General features: G+C 34.4%; 1 protein-coding gene across 2 annotated transcripts in view; it reads left to right on the top strand.

Moving 5' to 3' along the window:
• The window catches only part of TMEFF2 (transmembrane protein with EGF like and two follistatin like domains 2), a 250244-nt gene that overhangs the window by 199193 nt on the left and 38452 nt on the right, over window positions 1-12599 (top strand). For both annotated transcript variants that reach the window (XM_010388767.2, XM_010388766.2), the window contains exon 7: window positions 583-642. In XM_010388767.2, the coding sequence (XP_010387069.2) occupies window positions 583-642 (60 nt within the window). The remainder of the gene's footprint in view (window positions 1-582; window positions 643-12599) is intronic.

The following is a 12599-nucleotide window of genomic DNA, read 5'->3' on the forward strand; positions in this document are numbered from 1 at the left end:
TAGGATTTTGAGGGGCTCTCAGCAACCATCCAGATCTGTCTCTATACAATGGAACTGTATTGTCACAATGCCATAAACACAGAAGCTAATATTCACAAGATAGCAGACAATTTTCTTGCAAAGGGAAAAAAGAATGTCAAAGACATTTTTAAAACGAATCTAAGAATTTATTAGACATCCTTGAAACTAAAAGCAAATCACTTCATTTTTATGTATTGATTCAGTACAAATATTTAAAATGCATTTTTAAAAGCAAAAGGTACTAGAATGTTCTATTTTCTTTCTTGTTCAGAAACAAGCATTTTCTTAGTTTTTGATTTGCTACTCCTTTACCCAATTTTTCTCAGTTATAATTATGAATCTTCTTCTTTTCTCAAACTTTAGAAAGCTCTCTTCATTTTACTATTTGCTCTCAAACAGAAATTGACATTGTAAATCTGTCTTAGTATACAGGTTGCTTAGAACTCCAGTTGTAAAAATTCCTTAATTGCAATGAAGATATTGTTGGAGGAAATATATAAGTTTCATATTACATATTTAGGCAACAGTTAATCAATGTGTATTGTTAATTTTTTAACACAGATAACACAACTACAACTACTAAGTCTGAAGATGGGCATTATGCAAGAACAGATTATGCAGGTACATAATATTTTGTTCTACAAAATGTGAGCTCTTCTATTAAAAGAGAGTCCTGGGAAATGGTTGTTTACCACTTATTCCAAAGTGAAACTTGCAAGACTTCTAACATGTGCCAGTCTTCTCTTGCCTAGTTCAAGCTTTCATTAGGCAAGAGTAATTTTTTGTTCAAGCAAAGAAGACATACTTTTTTTGCCAGAGTTAAAGCAATTGTCAAAAATGTCACTAAGACATAATTAGCTTGTTTTGACTGTGCAAATGGTACAAATAACAAAACATTCATCAAATTAATAGCATCAGTGGAAATCAATGCAATTTTTGGCAATATATTGTAATAAATGCAAGTGTTCTTGTTTAAATTTTCGTAAAGGTCAACAAAGAAAAATTTGCTAGTCTCTAAAAAGCTAGAAAGGACAGCTACAAATAGTAATGCAGGTTGTCTTATTTAGATGCAAAGTTAAAAATGTATATATAGTTTTTTTATTAGTAAATTTCTTTTTTTTTTTTTTTTTTTTTTTTTTGAGACGGAGTCTCGCTCTGTCGCCCGGGCTGGAGTGCAATGGCCAGATCTCAGCTCACTGCAATCTCCGCCACCTGGGTTTAGGCCATTCTCCTGCCTCAGCCTCCCGAGTAGCTGGGACTACAGGCGCCCACCACCTCGCCCAGCTAGTTTTTTGTATTCTTTAGTAGAGACGGGGTTTCATCGTGTTAGCCAGGATGGTCTCGATCTCCTGACCTTGTGATTCGCCCGTCTCGGCCTCCCAAAGTGCTGGGATTACAAGCTTGAGCCACCGCGCCCAGCCTTAATAGTAAATTTCTTTAGCTTATTTTGATACTAAAATGTAGTTTCTCAGACATGCAAAATTATAAAGCACCTTATATAAAAATATAAATCATATTTAGCAATTATTTCACTTTGAAGAATGTCTCTAGCTAATCTAACTTTTCTAGAGTAAGAAATAATTCATGTGTATGCAACTGAAATTTTAACAGATACTTAAATTTTATAGAAATTTGGGATAAAATATATAAATAATATTATATAGGTTGATAATGATATGTGAAGTTTTTAGGCAGAGCTTTTCAATTAGATATTAAGCAATCATAACTAGATTTATGGCAAATATTCAATCAAAAAGAGTAGTTTCTTATCTTTTAAAATATTTACTACCATCTATTCTTTCTTTCTGAAATTTTGTTTTCTTTAACAACAGGATAAATGTCTATGACACTGAAAAAAAAATAGTTAATATGCTTATAGACATCTGAAATCTCTTAGAATTTGGAAATAAAAGATATTTTAAACATTTCCCACCTTTTATCTTAATGTTTTTTCAATATATAGATGGAATTTTTATGTGCTATAAGACAAATTATCATGGACAATTATACATGGAAAAACATTGGCTCTACTATTATATAGCCATTCCCAAAGTGTCCAGGAGAGATATTTACAGATGTTCCTTGAAAAGAATAGTTCAGTGGTCTATAAGTTTGGAAGAGCTCATATAAACAAATGGATTTTCTACCCAGAACTTCTCACAGCTCTTTTGTTCATTATAAAATATTTAACAGACATGCATCTTTTATTTATTTATTTTACTTTTTGTTGTGGAGAATTTCAAATAAAGGTAAAATACACAAATGTAGGCTCTATAGCATACTGAACCCACAAGTACTCATCATTCAAGCCCAGTAACACCAACCCGTGGCTAACCCATCCCTGTCCTCACCTCTATCCTTTTCCTCTGTTTTCATAATATGTGGAAGCAAATCCTGGAAATTTCATCATTTCATTCACAAATAGCATGCATCTTAAAAAAAAAAAATCATTAGCATGCATCTTTAAAAAAATCAATAATTTTTTAACAAAATTACAATACTATAATCATATCTAATAAAATTATAAATAGTTCCTTATAATACACAGCTTTTAACAAAGTTGTTTGATAACACATTTTTGCAGCATGTTTTGCAGTATTAATGTTTCCAATAATGTACGTTGTGATATGCTGATCCACAGAAATATTATTAAAAATAATAAAAGATAATAATGAAAAATCAAAGTCTGAGGCTACTTGTATATGTTTTAAATTTTAAATGAAAACAAATTTAAATTGTTTATATTTTTATAAACAATTATTATATTTTGATGATATTATAAGCCACTGCTACTAACTGCAATTAAAATACCTTTATTCCTACTTTGCAAACTAATTCATTTGGAAAAATCTTCAAAAATGTAGAATTTATGCATATCTTCTTTAGTGAACCATCCGTCTTTGTACTCACTGAAAAATCAAGCCTCTCCCTGAGAATTTTGTTCCTGAAACAAAGAACTCTTCAAGTTGATCTGTGTCACTATACAAATATATATGCATTTATAAAATTGTTCCCATAAATATCATGAGAGATTCTACTGGTCTCTCAAAGTCATTTATATTGCATGTTTAACATTTTGCCCATTTCAAAGAGATTTGATCATTGAATTTTTATTCCAAAAAGTATTTATATATGGATTTGGTTTTAAACAGATTATCTCTAATATTGAGTGTCACTGTTCTTAATTGGCATGTTTTTCCTATCTTATTGCTTTATTGGGTACGGAAGAAAAAAATACATTTTTAATACATGCAAATTAAAATTCTTCTGTCACTGAGTGTAGCCCAGGATCTTCTAGTTTGATGTCAGATTTATCCTGAAAACTCTAAATAAAGACTTTTAAGATAAAAGTAAATTTGAAAAATACATGTTTGTTGAAATCCAAGTTTAAGACAGGAACAAAGATAATGTCAATTGAAGCTTGTAATTCCTGGTTAAACACTGATTGCATACTTCAAGATTCTCAAAACATTTATTTTAGACATATTTATCTTCATTAATGGTTTCATTAGAATACAATATACACCCTCTTTAGAAATCATTTAAGTAATAGTCATGTTCCTCAACATTTCCAAGCTTCCGATAGTATTTAGTTTCCTGAATTTGGGAACACGAACTTTGGAAAAAACTAAAAGGAACCAAATAGAGAATCTATGTGTCATTGTCCTCTTAATTTCTATTTCACATGCTAAAATCTGTCCAAGGAGAGAAAACAGGAACTGTGTGACTCCTATCCCTCAAAGTTTGCTGTGTGCTCACAGCTCATTTAATGAATGTCACAGCCACTTCCCGTGTTAGACACAGATTCACGGACTCTCCCACCAGAGGGAAGTAAGGATCTAACACACTCTTATTTTTGCCTTATATGTCATTAATACTATAGATTAAAAACCCTTACTTATCTCTCCCAGTTTTTTGTTTGAGCCTACTTTAAGAGTCATTAATACAGGAACACATGTTTCTGATTAGAAAATGGAGATCTTCTTGAAAGAAAGCCTAAATCTTAAAATAAATTAATTGTATCTCATTTTTAATATCAGTTAAAAGAGATCCCAGCAAAGATCAGCAGGAGGTGAATTACTAAAACGTACAAAAAATGCAAACGAAGGGAGCAATGCCTTCAACAAGACTAATATGTACAGTGTACTAGAGTGTGGCAGACTTGCTCAGAGACTGAATTCCATGATCCTCAAAGGCACATAAATGTAGTCGGCACCAGGAAACCAAAGAATTTGCTCAATCATCCCTGCCAGTATTACTTTCTGGTTGCATCTGATTTGGGTCTCTATTCTACCCTCTGTCCTTTAATGAGACCCAAGGTATTACTGAGTTTTGAATAAAGGGCTTTGGATCTCTTCATTTCAAAGCCCAGTGACAGGATACTTGTCAAATGAGCTAAACAGGCCATTTAATGTTATTCTCCCTTCATCACTATAAGACTTGGGCTTAGATTTAAGTCTGTCTGTACACCCACAGAAAGATTCAGGGAACACAGATTTTACAAACCCACGAAGCTAGGACTTTCCAGGCTTTTCATTGTTTTAAATTGCTAAAATTAAACTGTCCTTTGGGAAGTTTTTAAATAGCAAATGTTTTACACCTCTTGAAATTTGCAACATTTTCTTTCATATATATGTGTATATATGTGTGTGTGTGTGTATATATACCCCTCATGTCTTCTAATGGAAAAAAAAATGAAGTTCAACTATTTGTTTTTCTTTATCCAGTATATATATGTATATTTTCTGATTGTGTTTTCTGTCTAAAACTTTGTTCATGCTTCAAAAAAAAAAGGCTATATTTTTTCTAGTAAAAATGTACTTAATTTTATAAGTTGTTAGATACTTTATAAAATGAAGTCAGATGATATTGGTTTTAATTATCTAGAAAATAAAGTGTTTTTTATTTTATGACATCCTATACTAGTTTTCAGAGTTTGCAGTGTTTTATAACTAAAATACATTTATATTTTTCTTCCATATTGTTTAAATTGAAATTGTTTAAATAGAAATTGAAAACATGAAATCAGAATTGTTAAAGAAAATAAATATACCAGCAACATAGACTATTACAGTTACTGCATTTAGCCCTAAGTTTCTTTGCAACCAATACAAAAGAAGAAATTATGGTTGAATCAGGCCGGGTGCTGGTGGCTCAAGCCTGTAATCCCAGCACTTTGGGAGGCTGAGACGGGCGGATCACGAGGTCAGAAGATCGAGACCATCCTGGCTAACACGGTGAAACTCCGTCTCTACTAAAAAAATACAAAAAACTAGCCGGGCGAGGTGGTGGGCCCCTGCAGTCCCAGCTACTCAGGAGGCTGAGGCAGGAGAATGGCGTGAACCCGGGAGGCGGAGCTTGCAGTGAGCTGAGATCCGGCCACTACACTCCAGCCTGGGCGACAGAGCGAGACTCTGTCTCAAAAAAAAAAAAAAAAGAAAGAAAGAAATTACGGTTGAATCAATTCATTCAGCAAATATTTGCAGAGTCACTGCAATATGCAAGCCCCTGTCCTGGGGTTTACAAAGGTGAACAAATCAACATAGGTATCTGCTAAATGAAACTTAAGATCTTTATTGTCTGATAAAAAAGAAACAAAAAATAAGTTCAGAGATGAAAGACAAAGTTTCTCTATGCTAAATTATAAAGGAACTATTTAGCATAGATCTTTCTACAAGGCATCACCGAAAAACATAAAATGAATAAAATCTTCAACAATGATTTTTACAAAATATGCCAAGAGGCTCTCCGTATGGCTGGGAATTTTTTAAATCAATTTTTGACAACATCCTAGAGCATAGAATTAAAATATGTATAACTCAAGGATAGTGTTTCTATGACAGACTAAAGTAATGACTTTCATTTATGGGTATTTCCAAATTGGAAAAAATAAATAAATTACAGTGGAAATGGCTATGAGGAGGAGCATGTTTAGCTTATTTTCCTCATGTATACATAGGTTAAACAGGAACAGGAGTAACATTAAGATAAAGACTATGCTGGATTATAGTATGTATGTGGGGAGAAGATATTTCCCCTGCTTTTAGTAGCTGTTCATGAAAAACGTTAAGTCCTGGATTTCATGTCCTCAGAAGGGAGACAGGGCCTCCCTAGCTCTGAGTCTAGCTACAGGCCTGCGTCGAGTTCCTGTGTTTACTTGTTGAACATTATACTGTGGCAATTCATTATTTCTTGTAATATTTATTTTTAGGAAAATTTCCATTCCTTATCTTCAAGCAATAATTTATACATTAATCTCAGGTCTGAAATATGGAAGAAAGAAATCAGAAAAAGTTAAGCGAAATTCTATCCATCCTATTAGTAATATTCCATCAACCCATTTTTCCACATTAAGAGGGAGCTGACCTCTGGAAAAGGTATCTAGATAGTTTAAGTGAGTTGTCCTAATAATTGTTCTCTGTAGAAACCACTGCAATTTACAAAGCCTTTTCATATATACTGTCTCCTTCAGTCTTCACAACGGACATGTGAAAGAGATACTATATGCTTTTGACAGGTGAGATTTGAGGTTCAGGGAGATTAAGTAAAAAGAGTATGTGATAGAACTAAGGTTAAAACCATCATTGCTAATTCCAGAATCCAGCAAGTGTGAGGACCAGGGAAGAAGTGTCACTACCTAACAAGTCCCAGCTTTGGGACCGACTCTGCACCCTGAGGGTTCATCACAGACCCAAAAATATTTCATCATGATGTTACCTTTTGTGAGATGCTCAAAAGAGTTACTCAAGTCTATATATTCTACACATCCTATAAGTGATATATGTTTGCTTTCAAATTTTTCCTTGTTCTATTTCCTATTTTTCCACATAGAGAAGAGAAAACAAGAGGAAAGTGTTTGCTACCGAGTAATCCTGCTTTAATAAAAAATAAATAAATAAAAATTAAAAAAACAAAATAAAAAATTTTAGCCATATTTGATACATCATAGATTTACTAAGATTCACTCACATTGCTTCATGTGTTCTATGTCAACCCAGTAAAGCACTAAGTGTACAAATACTAGAGGAAATAAAATTAAGTCTCAAAGAAGCTAAGTGGCTAAGCTGGAACGGGACACAGTATTTTGACATATTTACTGCCTACCTGTGTAAATAGGGTGCTTGCTTGATTTACCTAATATTTGCCTTGATTATGCCTCAACTCTACATATACAGGCATGAATATCAAATGATTTCATATATTTATAACATGAATTAATTCAGTCATGTGGCAAAAACCTACACTTAAAATGGAAGCTTTTTCCATTTGCTCATGAACACAAGGAGCACTTCACCAGAAACCATGTTTTGTCTGGGCCAATAATTTGATCTGTAGGAAATAAATAAATAGCAGCAAATGCAGACAGCAGCTTGTAGCACAAATATTGGTATCAACAGTGAAATAAATAAAAATGTTTGCCCAGGCTATTACAGTGCCACCAGACTAGCCTAGAATATTTAAGCCTAGGAAATGAATTAAGATGTCAAGATTTTTTCAAGATTTCTGAGGGAAAGTGTCTCATTGCAAGTATTTTCCCCTCTGGGATTTACATTAGAGTGCTGCAAAATTCATAAAGCTTTCTATGAACTCTAACTCACAATTTTTCCTGCTCTCTTGAACTTCTGTGCCTTCGTTGTTTTCCCCGTAAAATCATGTAGCCAGTCATCTGTAATATTATGTTATGTTCATGGTTATAGATAAACACAGAAATGGTATTTGCAATACAGATGAAGATTTTCCATTGAAGAGTTGCCTTGGGCCCTGGTAGACACTCTGGAAAACTTTGTATTTATGCGCCAGTTCATAAACGCATCCTGCATCATTTATGTGCACTTTTTTCTATTTGAAATGCTCCTTTCTGAAACAAATTGTTCACCTTGCCGTGTTACTTATCTACTCTTCTCTGCCATAAGTGTGCAGCAGCTGGTTTAGTGGTTGTAACCACAAGATTAGAGGGAACTGAGTTTAAACATTGGTCATGCTATTGTGGTGATTTAACCTTATTAAATTAGTTGAAGCCTCAGTTTCTTGATTAGTTGAAGCCTCAGTTTCTTGATCTGTTTAATGGAGATAATAAGTCTACTTCCAAAGGATTGAAGTTTAAATTAAAAGACATGATATAAGGCATTAACAACCAAATTAACAAGCTAGCTATTGTTGTTACTTTCCTTTTGGTCTGAAAATTGAAGACAATTGATTTTTATGGGAAATAGAGCACATTTTATGGAATATAGTCTGTCGGTATGATATGTGTTCGGAGTTTTTATACATATATTATCCCTTATGGACTCATACAATTACAAGAAGTTTCTGGATTATTTTTTCTGCCCAAGTCATATAACAGCTTGTTGCAAGAGACCTTGGCTGACTTTTTAATTCATCTATAAAGAAATATTTATTGAATACTTATTTATAAGTTTTCAGCACATAAATATTCACAAAGCAAATTTTCTGATTTTCCTCCCGTCAACATAATTTATGTATGGTATATTTAGATCATATAAAATATTAATAATATGACCATGAGATTATTACAACATGAAATTCAAATAGAAATTCAGTAGGAAGACATAGCTTATGACACACCTGCAGAATGACGATGTCATATGCTTTCCTCAATGTAACCTTTAAAATCAATCGCTTCTACTCGAGTGCATATGTTTAGAGGACCTACATAGTCATTCTTTTACAAAAGGAATGTGATAAATGGAAATTTATTTCTGTTTATGTAAAACATCGTTTTCACTCAGAAATGTTAATGTTCATACGTCAATAATTCACATACACACACCCCGCAAAGAGATCAAAACAAATGTTTTTAATGAACTCACAGTAAAGAAAAGACAGGTCTATTTAGTATGGAAGACAAAGAGATAAAAGCTATGTGAGTTCAGACTCTAGATAATTGCTAGTGAAAGTGACGTAATTCTCCACCTTAATTTATCTTTTTACCTCAAGTTTACGTTATTTCCATTCCTAGGAAGAATAGTGTAAGTGCAGGTAGAATGTATGAAGCTTAAAGAAGAGTAGGATATATCCCAATGCTCTGTATAATTTCCAGGCACAATGTTTTCCATAAACCTAGTAAATAGAATTTAAGCCATCTCAAACAAAAACAGTGCGCGTGCACACACACACACACACACACACACTATTCTGAGCACTTTGATTTGCTGCTTTTATTAAAGAGTCTGACATGCCCCAAATATATAAGCCCACATTATTAAGAGCATTAAAAATGCAGTTTTCACATCTTAGTGACTTGAAACTCTGTATAAACATTATCAACTAAAAATGTCTTAAAACGTCTATAAAACAAAATTCTCTCAAAGAAATGACATTTCTAAACAGCGATTTGTCTCATGGTTGTAGCTTGTTTCCTCCAGTTGTTCATTCAGAAAACACTTACACTTTTTCTTTTGAACTTGGATATAATCAAAAGGAACCAAACTTGTAGACCAAACTCCAGGCATAACAAGAATGTAGAAATCAGTGCTAAGGCTTGAGGGAAGTGGTGGCCTAGTCATCTAGGAACAGTAATGAGGATTAAGGAGGACAGTACTCCACCTGTGAGTCCTCAAGTGCAGGGGAGGAGGGTAGAAAATACAGCCACTTTGTGAGAGGGTGGAAGGGGGTTGGTATTCTCAGAAAAATCTAGTGTTTCACTATGCAAGAAGAAAGGTGAGAATTTCATAGAAGCATCTGAGGCTAGAAGGGAATTTGCCAATTCTGGAGCACAGTTCTGGGTGAGCTTTGGGAAGTTTTTGGAAGTTGGGGGCAGAGAGATGAGCTTAATCGAGGGTGGAGAAGCAACAAGGGCAGCACATTGTGGGTCTGATGATTTGGTGCAAGATGGAGAATTGGACAGGATAATGCCAGAATTATACTTTGCATAGTGACTAAATTCATGATCGAGGCAGGTATCACTCTCAGACTTGTAGACTCAGATATCTAAATTTTCACTCAGAAATGTTAATGTTCACAGACAATTTACATCCTCTGGCCAGTGTCTTCTCTTCCTAGAGTTGAATTGCCTGAGAAGCCCAGTTATACTGAGGTTACTTGGTGAGCCTAACAAGAGCGTATATTCTTTAGATGTTTAAGGCATCAAGCTAAAACAGCCTGATGCAAATGTCAACACAATAGAGATACCACTGCCCTCAAAGTAGGACAAATAACTGTTCTTGGCTAGGACTTCCTCCCCGACTGTCAGAACTTGTTCTAACATTCTTGACCTTGGTCTGAGTTTCCATTTCTGGGTGCCCTCCCACCCAGTTCACCTGTTTTCTCAGGTATAGTAAATTTAATCAGGATAAAATTGAGGCCTGGTCTCACAGAACATTTCATGACTTTAAGCCTCAGCTCCTCTGGGGTCTCTAGCTCAGTAGCCCCCAAGAAATGACCATTTTAGTGTATATCTCAGTCCTCATTGGATTGCCATTGTCCTTCTGCAGTGGGAAACCTGCAAATGTTTTTACACAAAGTTAACTTTGAAAGGCATTTTTTAACATATAATTTAAAGAGGTTTGGCCAATAACAAAGAAAAGTGAATAGTTTTTCCTATGGTAAATCAGCATGTATGCTAGCAAATGCCTTTTATGGTGACGCTGTTAATGTTTAACTTAATAAAACACAGAGTGAATGTATTAATTATCCTGCATTTCTGCAGAGAGTTATTGATGCATTATCAATGTTTGATAGCATTACATAATGTTCCTGTAAAATATATTTCACACGGTTAAAAAAAAAAAAAACTCTGCCTTTAATCTTTCTTTCGCATTTTCTGAGGTTGAAAGCTGTGTGTCATACGTTAGAAAACTCACTTCCAAAAGTATGTCTTTCAAAATTTCATTTACTAATGAAAATAAATGTCTGTTTAGCTAAAAAAGTCAATATTTTTTAAGTATTCATAAAATGAAGACTAAAATCAAGCTCCATTTGTCCTCTAGAAATTAAGTATTCCAGAAAGACCATGTTATTAGTCTATAGACTTTAAACCAACAAGCGATCAGTGTTTTGTCAGGCAGTACGCATCCAAATCCACTTCTGCAGATTGGCTGTTCATGTACTGTCAAAATTATTCTACAAAGCTTGCACCACTGGATTTTTTTCCTATTTACTTTTCTATTATTTAAAGAGCACCAGGGAAGTTGAAGGTTTCCTGTTGTTTGAAATAATCTCTGAGCTATCATCACACCCCTAGCCACTCACTCATTCCCTACAGCTGGCACATATGCCTTTGGTTATTGATTTTTTATTTTTAATGAAATATAGCTATAAAGCATGAGAAACAACCAACAGGCAGACCAGGGAAACTTATCTGTAAGGTAGTTTTAATAAAGTGTCCACATTGTCTTCTATACGTAGAAAAATTAAGAGTAAGTCTAACATTCTATCAACAGTGATAGGCAACTATTAATGCTTATGTACCTAAGAAGATTGTCAGTGCTATATTCTAACTTTAAAGCTGGTTGTTTTCTATAGCTTAGCATACTTCCGAGCTGTTCATCTTGCCATGAATTGATACGTACTCAGGAAACACAGCTAATTGTAATGTTATCCTAAGAAAACCATTATCATCTTCATTATAATCATGATTATCATCATCATTATAATCATCAGGAAAATAATACCACTGGAATAGGCTCATTTTAGTTCATTCCAAAATCACCTAGAAATTATATGTGTGTTATCTGTTGTTTTGGATTCTCTACAAGGCTATTCTCCAATGACATGGATAATCATATTTTTAATTTCATTTGGATTTTAGAGCCAATGACTTACAAACAGCATTTTGTAGGAGAAAGAGCTTGGAATAGGATGCCGAACTTTTGACTTAGTCTCATCTCTATTCTAATTCACCTAAATTTAGTTACTTAGCCTCTCAGAACCTGTTTTCTCATCAGTAACATTTGAAAATAAGATTAAGCAGCCTGGGCAACATGGTGAAATCCTGTCTGTACAAAAAATACAAAAATTAGCTGGGTGTGGTGGCATGTGCCTGTAGTCCCAGCTATTCAGGAGGCTAAAGTGATAGGCTAGCTTGAGTCCCGGAGGCCAAGGGTGCGGTGAGCCAAGATCATGCCACTGTACTCCAGCCTGAATAACAGAGTGAGACTCTGTCTCAAAAAAAAAAAAAAAAAAAGTAAAAAGAAAGTAAGATTATGATGTTGTCTTTCCAACTTTCGAGTTCTATAACAAAGTATATAGCTTTAGTTCAGAAACCATGATTGAGGGGCAATTGTTGACCATCACCTTATGGCAGCAGTTCTCAACTGGAGCAATTTTGCCTCTACCAACCTTCCTCCTCCTCACTTCCCTGGCACCTCCCATTCAGGGGACATTGGCAATATCTGAAGACATTTTTGATTGTCTGGGGAAGGGGCAGGAGTAAGTACTGCTGGCATCTAGTGGGTGGAGGCCAGATATACGGCTGTACATCCTACAACGCACAGGACAACATTATTCAGCCAGAATGCCAATCGTGTTGTGTTTAAAATCCTGCTTTTTGGTGCTAGAGATTAGGGGAAAGTACGTATCAGATGAGGTCTAGAAGTTAGGAGGCATTGTGGAGTACA

Source organism: Rhinopithecus roxellana, chromosome 14 (assembly GCF_007565055.1).
Source record: "Rhinopithecus roxellana isolate Shanxi Qingling chromosome 14, ASM756505v1, whole genome shotgun sequence".
Classification (NCBI taxonomy): Eukaryota; Metazoa; Chordata; class Mammalia; order Primates; family Cercopithecidae; genus Rhinopithecus; species Rhinopithecus roxellana.